Consider the following 15,244-nt stretch of genomic DNA (forward strand, 5'->3'; position numbering starts at 1 on the left):
GGAAGGAGAGAGAGAGAGAGAGAGAGAGAGCAGAAAGTGACTTGCCCTGGTGTAGGAGGAGGTAGTAGGAGAGGCTTGATACACATTCTATATATCGTCTTGAAGCCTCCAACGGCGCAGATATTTCCTTGCTTTTTTAGGCAAAATGTTGAAAAACTGGTGATAATAAAACGAAGTCCTGTTTAGCTATAAAGGGAAGCCCCATCCTTTCCTCTTCCTTTCTTTTTCTAACCTGTCCCCCCCCCCCCCCCTCCCTCCCCTCTCGCTCTCTCTCTCTCCTCTCAATTCTTTCTCGGATTGGTGTCTCTGCGTGGCCTTTGATCGGCCATCACCTGAGCCCGCCTCTGCAAGCAAGGTAACAAATGAGCCAAACAAGGGAAAGAACCCACCAATTTTTCCTCGTCTTTGGTTTTTTGTTTGGTCGAAGTTTTTTGCTCGTCTTGCGGTTTGGTTTTGCTTGCTCTTTTGAGGTTGGTCACTGTTTGGTGGGTTTTCTGGGTTGTTTTTGGAAATGGATCTGGTTTTCCTTTTCTGGTTCCTTCTCTTTTTGGTCTAGGGTTTGTGCTTCTGCAAGATCTCCTCCACACAAAATCGAACCCCACTTGCCATTACTATTCTGTACAATTTTCCTATTCATGTTCAGTGTACGCTGAGACAATGTGTGGTTTTCATGGTCTGGTTCTTGATAAAGTTTCCTTCTTTGTTTTCTCTCTCTTGGGTTCACAGTGAAGGAGGAGGAGTACAAGGAATATGGCGAGAGAGAAGATCAAGATCAAGAAGATAGACAATGTGACGGCGAGGCAGGTGACGTTTTCTAAGAGGAGGCGAGGGCTTTTCAAGAAAGCCGGGGAGCTATCGGTCCTGTGCGACGCCGAGGTGGCTGTCGTCATCTTCTCGGCCACCGGCAAGCTCTTCGAGTACTCCAGCTCCAGGTATGTGATCTGGGTTGCTGTCTTTTCTTCCCCCTCTATTCTTTGTCGTTCCTTCTGGTTTCTCTTTCTATTTTGACTTCTTCACTTGACATTTTGACCATCGGAGGTTGAGTGTTTGTGTGTCTTTCTTCGTTTGTCTAAGTGTACCCTGTGCGTGTGTGCTTGAGAGAGAGAGAGAGAGAGAGAGAGAGAGAGAGAGAGAGAGAGAGAGGACGCTCATGAATCATTATGACCATGAAATCTGGAGGCAAATCATGAGTCCTATGGAAACCGAAAGAATCAAAGAGCTTAAAATCTCCTCTCGGGCTGAAGTGCCAGCGGCGCTGATGCATGCGTCCCTCTCACACCTCCTATTATATAGCGGCTAATAAAATATGTACCTCAAATCTATGTATTTTAACTATTTCGCATCTCATCAAAGGAATGATGCCGTTCGAGCATGCAATCTTGTCTTACTTACTTGTCCATCTAATGCTGATAAATCTCTAGGGTGAAGATTCTAATGATTTCTTTTTTTCCGAAAAATTCATCTCTCTCTTACTGAGTCGCCAAAGTTTCCCACTTTGGTATTCTGGTTTTCTGGCCTTTGCCTTCTTTTTCTTCTTCTTCTTCATCGACCTACACGAGCTTAAATTAGGGTTGCCATTGATTCCAGCCGCTCGTTACTAAACCAGTCTTCAGTATATAAACCCAGGAAACCGTTGAAGAGTACATTATCTCTTACTCTGGAAGGATCTTTCCCTTCGATCTGGTGGTGTAAGAATGTATCTAAAATCCTCCCATGATGTGCGTCGCTGATACATACGTCCATACATACGACCATTTAAGCGAGTGTACACGTATGTATAGACTGAAAAGTTTTGGAGGACTTTGAGTTATCATTTCATCGGACCGAATGATTTCATAGATCGCTTTTGAGACATGAGGAGACGAGGTTTCTAGGTCATGAAAAACCACAGCCACATGGTATCTTATGTGGGGGCATACACACACAGTAAGAATATACCCACTGACAAAGAGAAAAGATCTAGCTCCAGTCACCTAGAGGTGCGTGTGTATATAAAAGAAAAGGTTTTTCCTTCTTTCTCTATCTCACTTTCAGAGATGAACTTACTTCGGAGAGGAAAGCTTGACAAAAGGACAGAGAGAAATCTCAACTTAGTAATCATGGCCTATTTAAGGCCCTGTCAATATTGCTGTTGCTCTTGCTGGCCTATATAGTGAGGTCATGGATGGTAATATTGACCATGTTAGCATCATTGATTAAAGTTGTCTATAGGGTCTGCATAAAATTAGCCAGGAGTGTGCATTAGATGTTTCTTGTTAACAAGAGCTTATCCAGTGTGGCAATTCGTGTGTTTATGTTGGGTCATCATTGTCTGGTCTCGAGTTTACATTTGACTTAAATATGACACGTTAAGCAATCATGGCATGACTCTAATATCACAACATTACACGTTTATTAAGCGAGTTACCCGACACGTTTGACATGTTCGAGACATGAGCACCCACATATAAACTTCTAAATATGTTTTCAAACGTGTCTAAACGGATTTAAACAGTTGTTGTTGAAAAGGTCAACTCACACAAGACATGTACGATATTCTTCTATAAACGGGTTTAAATTGTTCATCCTGTTTATGTCAAAACTTGTTTAAGCTTGATATGAACACACTTAAGTACGTGTCATGTAAATTGATCGTGTCGAAAATTGCCAATGCTAAGCTTAGCCATGACCTCACCGATGACGTGCCACTGATGATCGGGAAAGTCCCACAGGCGCCGAGGGCAGTCCTTTCTTCAGTGATATCCTCTGGTATGTAACCTTGAAAAGATTCCTGTGAAGACCCTACAACAAAGCTTTAGCTTGTCCCCTTTGGGCGTATTGCTGTGTACTTGACCATCACCACCTAGTTGTCCTTCCCTTTAGCTTCTCGATATCCAAGGCACAGGTGTCACGAATGCTAAATCAACTTGTGTATTAAAATGATATTTCAAATGAGCAAATATTGAAAACTTAAATGTTGGGGATTTCCAAGCATAGAAGGACCACCTATAGTGGGCTTAATATATACCCAAAAAGAAGGAAAAACACAGAAACAAATGAGGTTAGTGTTGGAGAAATAGAAACCGAACTCTTTGGTTCACAAAGGGAGCATAAAGCCACTGATCTCCATCACCCTAAAACTTTGAAACTGCTATTCAGTTCTAAGAACTGTAGTCCAACTTCTTATGAATGCCAATCCAACTCTTGATGGTCTATAAAAAATCCATCTACTCGAGACTCTAAATGACTTGGGACCTATTTTTACTGGATAGTGTTTGGACTACTACAGTTTTAACAGAAGTATGGTAAAACTATTTAAATAGCTGGTAAACTATGGCATCCAACACAAGGTTGTTTGCTTTGTTTAATTCGCCAATCGAAGCTTTACACATGGTTACTATACATGTTAATAATATACTCTCTCTTGTAGCAAAAGAAGTACACGTATGTCAAGTGATCTAGTGCCATATATTCACACACCGGCGCGCATAAAAAACTCATACTGCTTACATAGGATATATATCTCTCATCATATGCATACAGTCATCCAAGAAAAAGTGCAATGAATCGACACGGTCTCTGTTATATGCTTAAGTAATCAAGTTTTCTTTTGTGCACGCCCCTTTAAATTTAATTTTACCGGTCACTAACTGCGGACCCGACATCTTTTAAACCATATGAAGACAAATATCCCAGTATGTCTGGGCAAATTGAGTTTGTAGGTTGTCTCAAGGGTCTTTCATTTTGTCCTCAAACTCAATCGGCTTCAGCAAGCTGGTTTATGTTCAACCAACAAATAGCTTCTCAATGGAATCTTCAATTTTCTTGTCCTTCTTGCTGCACTTATCTTCTTGTTTCCCTTGTGACCTCTTGAGAACATCGACTTCCGACAAACTCAGGGTGAACAAAAGCCAATTTTAGTCCTGACTAGCAACAAACTTAATGATATCTCGCCTACCACTTCTAGTTCAGCAACGTTTGGTGCTAGATCTTTGTTAACCCTTTTCTTATGAACTAATCTTAGAATCAATCTTGCTTTTGAATCTTCTGGAACGATCCAGCTTTGATACAATTTGTTGGAAAAGTCTAGCAGAATTGAAGTCTAAATATCACATTAGGAGATCTAATAGGCAATGCCTAAATAATATTTAACTTACATAACATTTATGAGAACAAAATGATCTAGATAAGTCCCTTACTCTATAAACAGCCAACTGGATACACCGAATATTGGGCATAGTCATTCGAAATTTGTATGATTATTCACCAACTAGAATGATCTATGTGCTTGATAAAATAGTTGGAAAGCTTTTTCATTCATGAAGAGGTAAAAGCACTTTCTAGTACTCTCAAATGCCTTAAGATCGTTCCCGTTAATTCTTTTCCCACTTTTGTCCTGTAGAGTAAGGAACTTAATCCAACTTCTTTGGAACTCCTTCCAACCTCTACTGGCTGAAGCATTTAAGTATTAAATCATGTATCCATCTAACTATTTGCCTCCCATTTATTTATTTATTCATACGCTTGAATTATAAGTCACATCTTAGTCTATGCTCGTGAGAACATATTGGAAAGTTTAAATAGCCAAAGGGGAAGCGTGTGCAGGAATGAAAGGTAAAACTAGATAGGTAGTAGGAAAAACGGAGAGATTTCACGAGAAGGAGAAAGGAGATGAGGAAGAAAGATGGGCCAAAATTTCTTGGTCTTTCTTCAATAGTTTCTACTCTTTAAATAGCAGAATTCTCAATGGTTCGTGTAGGATGAGGTTTTGAGCATTTGAGAAGGAAAAAAGAGAATGAACCTTGTAGAGTTTCCAAGAAATCCTTCAATTTCTTCACTAGCAAACATGCAAAACGATAAAAGAAAAAAGGGTAATTTAGGCAGAAGAGAAAGAACGCCAATCTTGGACCTTCTGCTCTAAGTATTCAAAAATGTCTAGATACCAAACAGTGGTACAAAGGTAATATTTGCACGGTATACCTTTTTTGCAAAGATAAAATACTCCTATAACTTAAACTTGAAGAAAGAGCGATAATTTATGTTAGGAGAATCTTTGGATTCAAAGTTGGATTTAAAAAGGTTGACATTGTACAACCAAAGGACATCAATATAGCCACAAAATTTGTGATTAAATGTGTTTGCATCTTTGAAGTGAAACATGAAAATTATAATATAAATTTTGCGAATACATAAAATGTACCTTCTGCTAAGACACTATAGAATATAACTGAAGATGCCACACTCCTTATGTTATAAAATTAAGATATGACCTATAAACGAATAGAAGTTTTGCCCTTCTTCTTCGTCTTTGAAAACCGACCATTTGAATTTCGAACTAGGATTTGAATCCATAATATCTACTGTTAAAAAATAAATTTATCAGCTAAATTGAGGTATTTAATAACTTAAATTAGTCATGGGATTTAGATGTGCTACATGATTATTTCATAAAGTGTGAAATATATGTGTCTACATTGACTTCTATTTAAATTTTTTTTCTTTAAAACAATAAGGTTCACAAATTTTGATTTTTTTTAATGCAAAACACTAGAAACTTTCACTACATTCATATATCGACTTATAAGTTTTCTTGAAAAATTTTCATGATCTTTTAAAGTTTGGCCGATACATTAAAACTTTAAGGGGAAGCAAAGTTGCCTTATATATTTGAAAGGCAAAAACAAACATTTACTCCAAAATCAATAAATAAATCAACTATTGTTGTCTTAAAGCAAAAGTAATTGATAGTGGTGCTTTTGACCGGCTAATTGGCTCCCGGCATGTGTTCCATTGATACCGACGGATAAACAAATATGGCTGGACCGGTAGACCCCCAAAAGCATAATCTTGGGATCCGAGTTGCTCGGCAAGAAACACTTGACGAGACACTATGTTGGAATCCCCTCATTGGTAAAGGAGATAACGGTGCGATCACTATCTGAGAGACTGGACATGCATTGATCCCTAAGGGTAATGCGCACGCCACTTATCCACTTGTCATCTAAAGATACTCCCTATTAAGTATCACCTAGTAACCCACTAAAAGAGGTACCTATAAACAGTGATCTGAACACACATGTAGAGGCTGGCCATTTCATATTCCTCAGGGCTCTAGAAGCTTTATCTCTCTCCTACAAAAACTAACTTAAGTATCGGAAGACCAATCTGAGAACAAAATCCAGATGCCGTAACCGGGAATCAATTGTGCAGGTCAAATTTCCGATTAAAGCTCCAGCCAACTTTGTGACTCCCAAATCGGGCTTCAACTGTAATAAACAAATGGCAAGTAGCAATGTGGCCTCTAATGCATGAATCCCTGTGAATCAAGACTATTTTTCCGAATAAGGATACTGCCTATCTTCAATTCCCTTCAAATGTGACTTCAGGATATCATCAATATAATGTAAGATTTAATAAATCATTAATATAACGTAATATTTAGTGAAACTTCCTTGCACATTGTAGGACTGGAGATAACACTAGTACGGGCAACAATCTGGAGGTGCTCATTACGGTTTGTGCGATTAAAGTTAGGACTAGCAGAAAGAAGTTGTGTGATCCCCCTCTTTGGTGTGAGTGAACTAGCTCAGAAAAGTTGATAGAAGCATATCCTTAAGAAGATAGCTCAAGTCAAGATAGTACGCAGCAGTCTAATTGCTTCGATGTTGTTCCGTGAATTTACTTGTCATTGACCTCAATTGACAGCCTGAATTAGCTCTGCTTGTCGAGAATAAGATTGTAATTTGTGAAATCTTAGAGTGTTGAACTGGAGGTAACAAAATGTACATATGCAGACCTGCATAGAGATGGGCACGGCATAATGAAAGTCAGTGCCGTTTCATTTAGGATGAATCTAATTAGTATTATCACATTTCAATCATCGTAAAAGCAAGGAGTTTATAAAAACGTTACTTGGTGGTGGAAGTTGCGTTGACCGCCAATTTTCACAGCTCTAGATGAAAGGACTTTGTTCGCCTGGTGAGTGAACTTTGCTGCCAAAGTACACTCAGGAATCTCTCTCAACTATGCAGCGAAAGTGATGGAACCAATAATAAATGACAGGTACTTCTAATGGTCACATTTCTCAAGAAATCATCAATCAACTTATGGATCTCTCTTTACTTGGCTTACCTGATCACATACATTAGCGTTCAAGGGATGTACTAGCTGTATCGATGATGTAAAACAATAGAATCATCAGTTGAGCGGGCATACACTGTCAAGAGAGTTGTCTCATTGGAATATGAAGACACACAGTCTCCAATAGATATAAGATCAATTTGAAGGAACATCATCCTAATGGCTTGCCAAGAAAGGAAAATGCAAATCAAGAAAATTAGCCACAATTCTCATGCTTATGGACTGAAAATCGGGGCTGTTTTCAAATTTGAGTGTTACATGCTGGTATGTCATCTGATATAATTAGGATAAAAAGATAGACTTACATTGATAGTGATTTTGCTTAAGTTTCGACCAAAAAATTTGCTTAGGTATACTTGTCGTGGGAACTCGTGTTTGTTTTTGTCCAGCATAGGTGGAAGGAAGAATTAAAGAATGACCATGGGAAAAACTTCGCATAAAAATCATAACACCTCCTCAGCGATAGATGAAAGAATGATCTCAGCCATGATATTCCCAATGCCAGATCTAGTAGCAACCCATATTTGTATATTTCGACTTACGAGCTTTGTCATAGCTGTGTGATCTCTGTCTAACTAATTTAAGATACAGTTATCTTCATTCGACATTGTGGGTGCTTAACATGAAGATTGGTTGCTTGTCATGAATCTGGAGTCTATTTGAACTACTGCTATAGGATTGCTGCTCTGAGAAGACCTTGGTGTATGCACACGATCACAGTTATGTTGATAGACTACTAACATTAGTCAAGAGGTGTCACACTGTAGAGTAATTGGTCCTTGAGAATTGATGTGTATAGCGTTTCTTAAGTAGGTTGATATGATTGATCAGAGTTGTTTCTCAAATATTTTGTCTTTATTAGTCTTTTACAATCGTTGCAATCATGCTGTTATGCATGCAACCGATTCTTGGTTGCTGATATACATTTTTTTGAGGTTCACGAGTTTCAACAGCTTAAGCTATGAGTTAATGGCTTACAGCTTGGATCACCTGTGTATTAAGTAATCAGTTTAACACCAGACGGCTCTCCACTACCAATTTTTCCAACAGCTTAACTTTGTCGAAAGGATAAATATGAGTTTTATTGAACGCAGTGAATGCAAATTGTGATTGCTCCACCATAATTCTGATTGTGCTAATTCTACATACCTGTGAATATTAAATATGAATTATGCTCCTGGTCCACAAGCAGATGTGAGAAGTTTTAGTTGATCGTAAACCATGTTTCACTTCCGCATATCTTACTAGTGACCGCACCCAAAGTATTGGTGAATACTTTTCACTCTGAGAATTCTCGCATAGTGTGGCAGATGATTAGTTGCTCGTTACAATTAGTTTCATTTATGCTCAGTCGTAGATGAGGTCTGCACGTTAGTAAATTACAATTGTATGGTGTGTTTGAGAAAGACCTCTATAGAGCCAATCTTGACCAAAGCATTGCCCATCAGCACACTTAGTTTCCAAAAGAACCCTAAGTTAAATGACCAGACACCTTTTGCTCAAAGGATTAAAATCCCACAGAGGATCCATGATACTCATTTTTTAGCTCTTTTTTTGTGGAGAAACTTTTCCATATTGTGGAGATTTGTTGTTAACTTCAACCAGACACAAGTCCTATGTACGGCCATGTTCTTTTCTATTTGTTCTGATTTATGTCCCAAGTTGAGCTTGTCCAGTTTGAGTGAGTCCTCGTCCAAATAGGATAGAATAATGAGTAGTATGCTCTGACTAGTTTACAAAATCTCTTTATTGAGTGGTGTGGCAAACTTTGCTTGAGTCTTGAATTTGACCCAATAGACTAAATACAAACTTAAAATCTACCAGATCACATACTGTCATAGTTGTGCTGATCGGTCTTTTGCAAACTTAGCATTCATTGATAGGATAAGTGCGTGAAGGAGGCCCTTCAAAGTTTGGAATGACTGTGTATTGTTGGTTTAAAATACATATAGTTTTGTGACTAATTGTGCTTGAGTTTGAATGTATGTCGTTTCCTGAAGTAGTTACTTGGAGGTTCAAAGAAACTAGATATTAATCTTCTCAGCATGTGATGACATGCTATTCTTTCTGGAAATGTTTGTTACATATGTGTAGACCTAGTGTTGATTATGACTAAAGGAGTGACGTGCCTATTATTCCCATGTATGTCTAAAGCATGAAGGACACTCTTGAGAGGTACACTCTCCACCACAATAATCTTGAGAATATGGATCAACCTTCTCTTGAGCTGCAGGTAATCTCTCTAAGATCTGAGCTCGCAATTTCTATTTTCTGATTGACTACCGAGAGGTGTATGATGTTACTGTAATACTACTGGGAATGATGTGTTATGAACTTGACAGTTCTTTTTTGTGAAGATGCTCTACAAAACACATAAATAGAATGGTGTCTTGTAATTTACCTATGAAGTCCAAGCAATTGTATTGACATTTTCTGAGTTAACCATCATAAAATGTCACTTTGGTTAAAATCGTGTTCATTTTATAGCTGGAGCATAGCAATAACATGAGGTTAAGCAAGGAAGTGGCAGAAAAGAGCCATCGACTCAGGTATGCATTTTTTCAATTGGCCTACACGAGGAACTTGTCTTGATACTTGTTTGCGTTCCAATTGTGGATCTTTGGCTCCTGCATTGTAACAGGCAATTGAGGGGTGAGGATCTTCAAGGACTGAATATAGAGGAGCTGCAGCAATTGGAGAAAATGCTTGAAGCTGGACTTAGCCATGTGCTGGTGACTAAGGTTTTGCGATATCATTGTCTCTTTTTCACTCCATTGAGTTTAATGTAACATACGCATATTGATCTCGTGATGATACCTGGAGTTGTATTATCTATTTTTTTACAGGATGAACAAATTAGGACCGAGATCACTGATTTAGAGAAAAAGGTCAGTTTGTGCATCAAGTGATTTTGAGCTGCTACTTGTTAAAGCTGTATCTAGCATTTTACTCAGTATATATAGATGAAATACAGATGAAGGAATTATTTTGAAGAATTGATTTCGAGGCCATGTGTATGAACTTAGTTTAGGACGCTGGTCTTTGTAAAATGAATGTGTCTGATGAAGATGCTTATGTCAAAGTACGGGGCTAATAAAATTTCAACAATAGATCAGCATGCATGACATTGCCAGGCTTACCAGAATATTTGGCAAATCCTTATATTTTCAAGAAGGTAACTGGCCACAAAGTTATTTTTATTTTTATTGACTAACCAACAACCGCTGTGATAGCTCTGGTACGACAAGTTATATCCATCAATTATTCAGTATGCTTTAATTGTCATAACAAAATGACAAACTGAATTATTTTGGTACAAGACGTCATACAAGTGCAGGAAAAGATTAACATGATGCAATCCCTTCCATGGTGCTGATATCTATGCATGATCTTCCCGACAGTTTGGGTGCTTTTACTATTGTAAAGTACTTCTATCATTTCGCCGTTTTGATGAATGCAGGGAGCGGAGTTGATTGAAGAAAACAAGATATTAAAACAGAAAGTTAGTCACTCTCGTTCTGTGTTTTTTTATTTTACCTTATATATTCGACTGTAGACATTCGGAAAAAGGAATTGGCTGATCAATCTCAGTTATGTTTCAGATGACTATGTTGACCAAAGGAAAACGGCACATTGTCACGGAGCCAGATGTCGCAGTTCCAGAGGAAGGGGTGTCGTCCGAGTCCGCCACCAATGTGTGCAGCTGCAATTCCGGCCCTCCTTTGGAAGATGATGGATCTGATACATCCCTCAAACTTGGGTACAACGCTACTCTCCTTGTACTTCATCTTTGATCGACATCACTTAATTTGATGTGTAAGATATGATTTTTATATCTGAAATTAACCGGTTCAAATTCACAACGGGAGTATGCTCGACGGTGAAGTACTACTCCAGTCTTCAAGTTAGGAATCGAAAGAGAGGTGGATTAATAGATTTAGCAGATAGAGATTTGTGATTCGGTCGGGTCCTCATGCGCTCTAGAAAAATGGGCATTAGATGTATACTTTGCGGACCAAACTGCTAAAATAGTGCGAGCAACGAGACAGGCTCAAGCAAACCCTAGCTACGTATAATGCCTCCCACATAGATTGCATTCCATGGTTAAAAAAGTGAGTCGTCTTCAATTCACTGCAAGCTAGTCAGTGCTTTTGCACGCAAGATTTATATCTGTTTCCCATCAATCCAATGCCATAAATCAAGTCACGAGTTAAATTAAGAAAACATGAAAGGCAGATATAATCTCTTCCCCTAGGATGAAAAGACGCACATCGTCGAAGCTTTACGCGATCATTTTGATCATTTTGCAATTATAAGTAGTTACTCTTCTTGCTTATAATTTGGCTTGTAACTTTCTTGCAGGCTTCCTTTCTGAAGCTGAACTTGGAGAGCAACTGATGATTCAAAGGGATCTCAGTCTCTTATTATTACAAGAACCTTGGAAGTGTACAATAACGGAATGCGCCGTTAATGGTTATCTTGACGGATGTGTGATATCGCCTGTAACTCTTGTTCCGTTCCCTGAAGCTTTGATCTGTTGTATTGTATGCTTTAACATGAGTGCTAAATATTTAGCCAATATATATGACTATGTAGTTGGTTCCACTTTTTGGCGAAAGTTCCGTATTATCAAAGCATGAACGTACGCTATGACAAAACTTGGCTTTTCCATGCACCTTCTGAAAACCGCATGGACAGACGTCGTATGTTGGCTGCGGTCTTGCAAAGTGCAGTTCCATGTCAACTAATGACTGCGGTTTTTGGTGACCTGCAGCTTTGATTATGGTCTAAGCCTACGATGCTTTAAGACAACCTACCTCTCTCTCTCTCTCTCTCTCTCCGAAACTCCTTTTTCACGTACCAAAGTTGCGAAACCCTAGTTTGTTGCTCGTTCTTGGCGTTTCATTGTTTTGGTTAGCTTCCATTGCTCCAGCTGGGTCGTTGCCTTGTACTCTATCCATTCGAATCGTTGATTCTTAGGTTGCGTTTGATTTGCATTTTGACCTGAGTTGTAGATCCCTTCCGACTTCTCTCTCCGAGTTGAAACTCCAGACTTCTCTCTCCGAGTTGAAACTCCAGACGGCAGGGATGGTGAGTCATACTGCAAACGCCAATCTCAAGCTCTCGAGGTGAGAAATCAGGAAGGGCGGCAAATCTCCTCCTGTTTCCCACCATTTTCTCACTCCTCTTCATTGTCTCGCTTGCCTCATTCAACAACATGCCAACAAGTCGATGGCAGGTTGATGTGTGAATGAGCGATTTGAAGCTCAATGTCTCTCGGCTCGGTAAGTACGCTGTTTATTTGGATGTGCATTGATTCAGTTCATCTCAAGCAGATGTTTGTCTGGTGTAATCTCTTTTCGACTTAGTTCTTGAATTTCAATGTCGTGCTCGCACTATTTTCTCGTGAGGAGGTGTCAATGTGAAATGTTTGGTGATGATTCCCATTTGAAGCTAATTACGTTACCTTCCTTTTCTTAGAGCTTGCGAATTTCTGCTTGATTTGGGCTGCTAGACAGGAAGTTTAGGGATTAAAACTAGACATTTTCTGTTGTTTTGATTCCATCGAGGTACTTCTTTTAGGCTTATTCAAAGTATCTGGAAAGAATTCCTGAAAATTTTTCTCTTTGAAAAGGGCCTATTTATGTAAATGTCATTGCTTCAATCACGATTTTCTAAATTTAATGTCTTACTATGTGGACATTCCCACTGTCTGCTTGCATACTTGTGGTCATTGTTCCTTGACCAGAGTCTGCTCTACCATCGCATCAGTTTGGCGAGGAGGTATAGACTTAAATTGCCTTTTGTTAGCGTGATTAACAGCTACTCCACTTCTTCCTACTTGCACATTATTCTAATTTCTTGACCAGGGGGAATCTTCTAAATGCTCGTAGTGGAGTTGGTCCGACAAGATGCACGTTCTTAAAGATAATTGCAGCTTTAGTAAATACCATCAGAGCTTTCGATACGATCTGTTCTGGTCGATGCTGTTACCAGTGGTCGATTCATCATCATGTATGTGCTTTGCGACATGATCTACTTTCTTCATTTACTGCACCACAACAATCATCTTCAAATGGGTAATGGGTTGTCGCACAAATATTCGTTTGTCAAAGAACCTATCTGAGATCCTATCCCTCCATGGCTCTGCTTTTTCCTTCGGCATCGTTTAAATTTATTCGTTTGGTTTCGAGAAAATGATATTTGTTGGCCGACAAGATGTTTGATCGGGTAGCTATGTCTTGGCTTCAGGCTTCAGACTGAGATGTCTCAAGACATTAATATGTGGATGCGTTCCTCAAATTATTGGCCAGCTCTCCGAATTTCTATAGTGAACTGTTATCTTTGTTCATTCTAAGGAACAGCACCGTTGCCGGAGTTGCATCGTTTCACAAAAAAGAAATATACTGATGTGTTCATCACCTTGCTGGCTTACAGTGCAAGGATAGAGACAGGGCTAAGGTGATTCTACTAGTGGACTCAAATCAGCAGAATGAGAAAAGTCGAGGCTATATGGCCTGGAGGGAAATCACATTCAGCCATTTTTCAAGCCTGCGATGCGGTTGCTACGGTTAGGGCCGAGGTCATTAAGCTCTCTCCTATGGTTGGCATTCATTTTCAGGCGACGCGACTTGTTAGATATCCGTTCGCGAACTGATTATTACTCTCGAAATTTTGCAGTCGGTCGATTTGGAGACGAAGTACACGTGAGCTCGAGAGATTGTTTCTTGCATACAGAATTTGGCTGTCGATTGTCCATTCTCTACAGATGGGAACGTGGTAAACCCAAAGCCACGTCGTTTAACACAAACACAATGTCATTTTGTGTTGAAAATTAAACCGTAATTTTTTTCAAAAAATAAACTGAAAATTCTCAAAGTGAGGGAGTCGTGCAAGTGAGCGTCGATCCCTGTCGCCCTGCTCTTGTGTAGTCTTCCATCATGTAGCCTCTCCTTGCCAGCCTCTCCTTGCCTGTTTCGAGACCTATCATACGGGTTAGACAGGTCGAAAATGGTTCGACCCAAATTGATCAATTTTCATGCAATACAAATTTAGTTACCTATACTCAACTCGATCCATATTGCTAAACGGAGCGAGCACAAGATCGAAAAAAAGTGAAGAGGGAGTCATAGAGGTGGATTAGATTTAAGCAAGTTGTGAACCCATTTAACACTCATATTCAATCCATTCGACCTATAGAGTTGGATCTAAATTCATTCATGACTCATTTACTGAATAAAATAAATCCATATAACAATCCAACCTATCAAATATGGATAAAGAAATATGTTTATGATATATTTTGACCGGTCCAATTACCTTTGTCTTCTTCTTTTTATCTTTTTGTTAACTTCAATCCTTTTTTCCTAATTTTAAGTCATTTTTCTTGATGTATCGCCTTTTGTCAATACATCAGCGCCACTTGTGCAAAAAGTATAGAGGAATTTAATAACAAAAGGCCACATAAGTTTACCCGTTCGAGAAAATCTCATGGAGTTAACGAAAAAGACTAATGTGGAGAACACTGACAAATTTTATGAGTTAAATGTACAAAACTAAAGTTTTAAAGTTCAAGCACATTATTGCAACAAGTGTTGGGACTTTATTGTAATTTATTTTATGTGTTCTATAATTTTCATATAATTCCCATGAGTTTTGTTGAACAATTGTAGGAAGAATTAAATATACCATGGGAAAATTTTAAAGCAAATCAAAAGGAGACTAGAAAACTCAGCATATCACTACGTGAATGATAATTGTATTGACTTCTATAAATATCGACTATTTGGATAATTAAAAAAAAGAGATATCTTCTATATATTAAATCAAAATACCAAATTAACTCAAAGTTACTTCATGTAATTGTTATACATGTGGCAGTGACAGATTATATAATTAAAAGTGAGCGATTTTAAAATGTGAGTGCCATGTAACATAACAAGCACTTCATATGAATAATATAATTGATTGCTCATATCACATTGATATATATATATATATATATCATGTATTTTCCAACCTAGCTCCATTTAGCGAGTATATTTTGCCTAGACTGGTCCGTGGACCCAAACAAAACACGGGAGAATGTGATAAGCACACATACATGGTATACATAATCAGTGAT

The 15,244-nt window shown here is 38.6% G+C and overlaps 1 protein-coding gene across 2 annotated transcripts; it reads left to right on the forward strand.

Moving 5' to 3' along the window:
- The first annotated feature begins 213 nt into the window (after positions 1–213).
- On the forward strand, positions 214–11,724 carry LOC115675920 (MADS-box protein SVP-like). Of its 2 annotated transcripts, none has more exons than XM_030598734.2 (9): positions 214–355; positions 727–932; positions 9,274–9,352; positions 9,607–9,668; positions 9,761–9,860; positions 9,966–10,007; positions 10,580–10,621; positions 10,722–10,879; positions 11,482–11,724. In XM_030598734.2, exons 2-9 carry the CDS (start codon positions 751–753, stop codon positions 11,492–11,494), a joined length of 678 nt encoding a protein of 225 aa, XP_030454594.1. In that variant the 5' UTR covers positions 214–355; positions 727–750; the 3' UTR covers positions 11,495–11,724. The 2 variants fall into 2 exon arrangements, with proteins under 2 accessions (XP_030454594.1, XP_056173374.1); XM_056317399.1 differs by having other exon boundaries at positions 218–355; positions 732–932.
- The last annotated feature ends 3,520 nt before the right edge of the window (positions 11,725–15,244 follow it).

This window comes from Syzygium oleosum, unplaced genomic scaffold (assembly GCF_021117445.2).
Source record: "Syzygium oleosum isolate NSW1041296 unplaced genomic scaffold, Sole_v2.1 Sole_v2.13, whole genome shotgun sequence".
Classification (NCBI taxonomy): domain Eukaryota; kingdom Viridiplantae; phylum Streptophyta; class Magnoliopsida; order Myrtales; family Myrtaceae; genus Syzygium; species Syzygium oleosum.

Coding starts and splice junctions, on each gene's coding strand:
- LOC115675920 (XM_030598734.2), top strand. CDS start 751: ATGGCGAGAGAGAAGATCAAGATCAAGAAGATAGACAATGTGACGGCG. Junction 933..9,273: donor TTCGAGTACTCCAGCTCCAG/GTATGTGATCTG, acceptor GTATGTCTAAAG/CATGAAGGACACTCTTGAGA. Junction 9,669..9,760: donor GAAAAGAGCCATCGACTCAG/GTATGCATTTTT, acceptor GCATTGTAACAG/GCAATTGAGGGGTGAGGATC.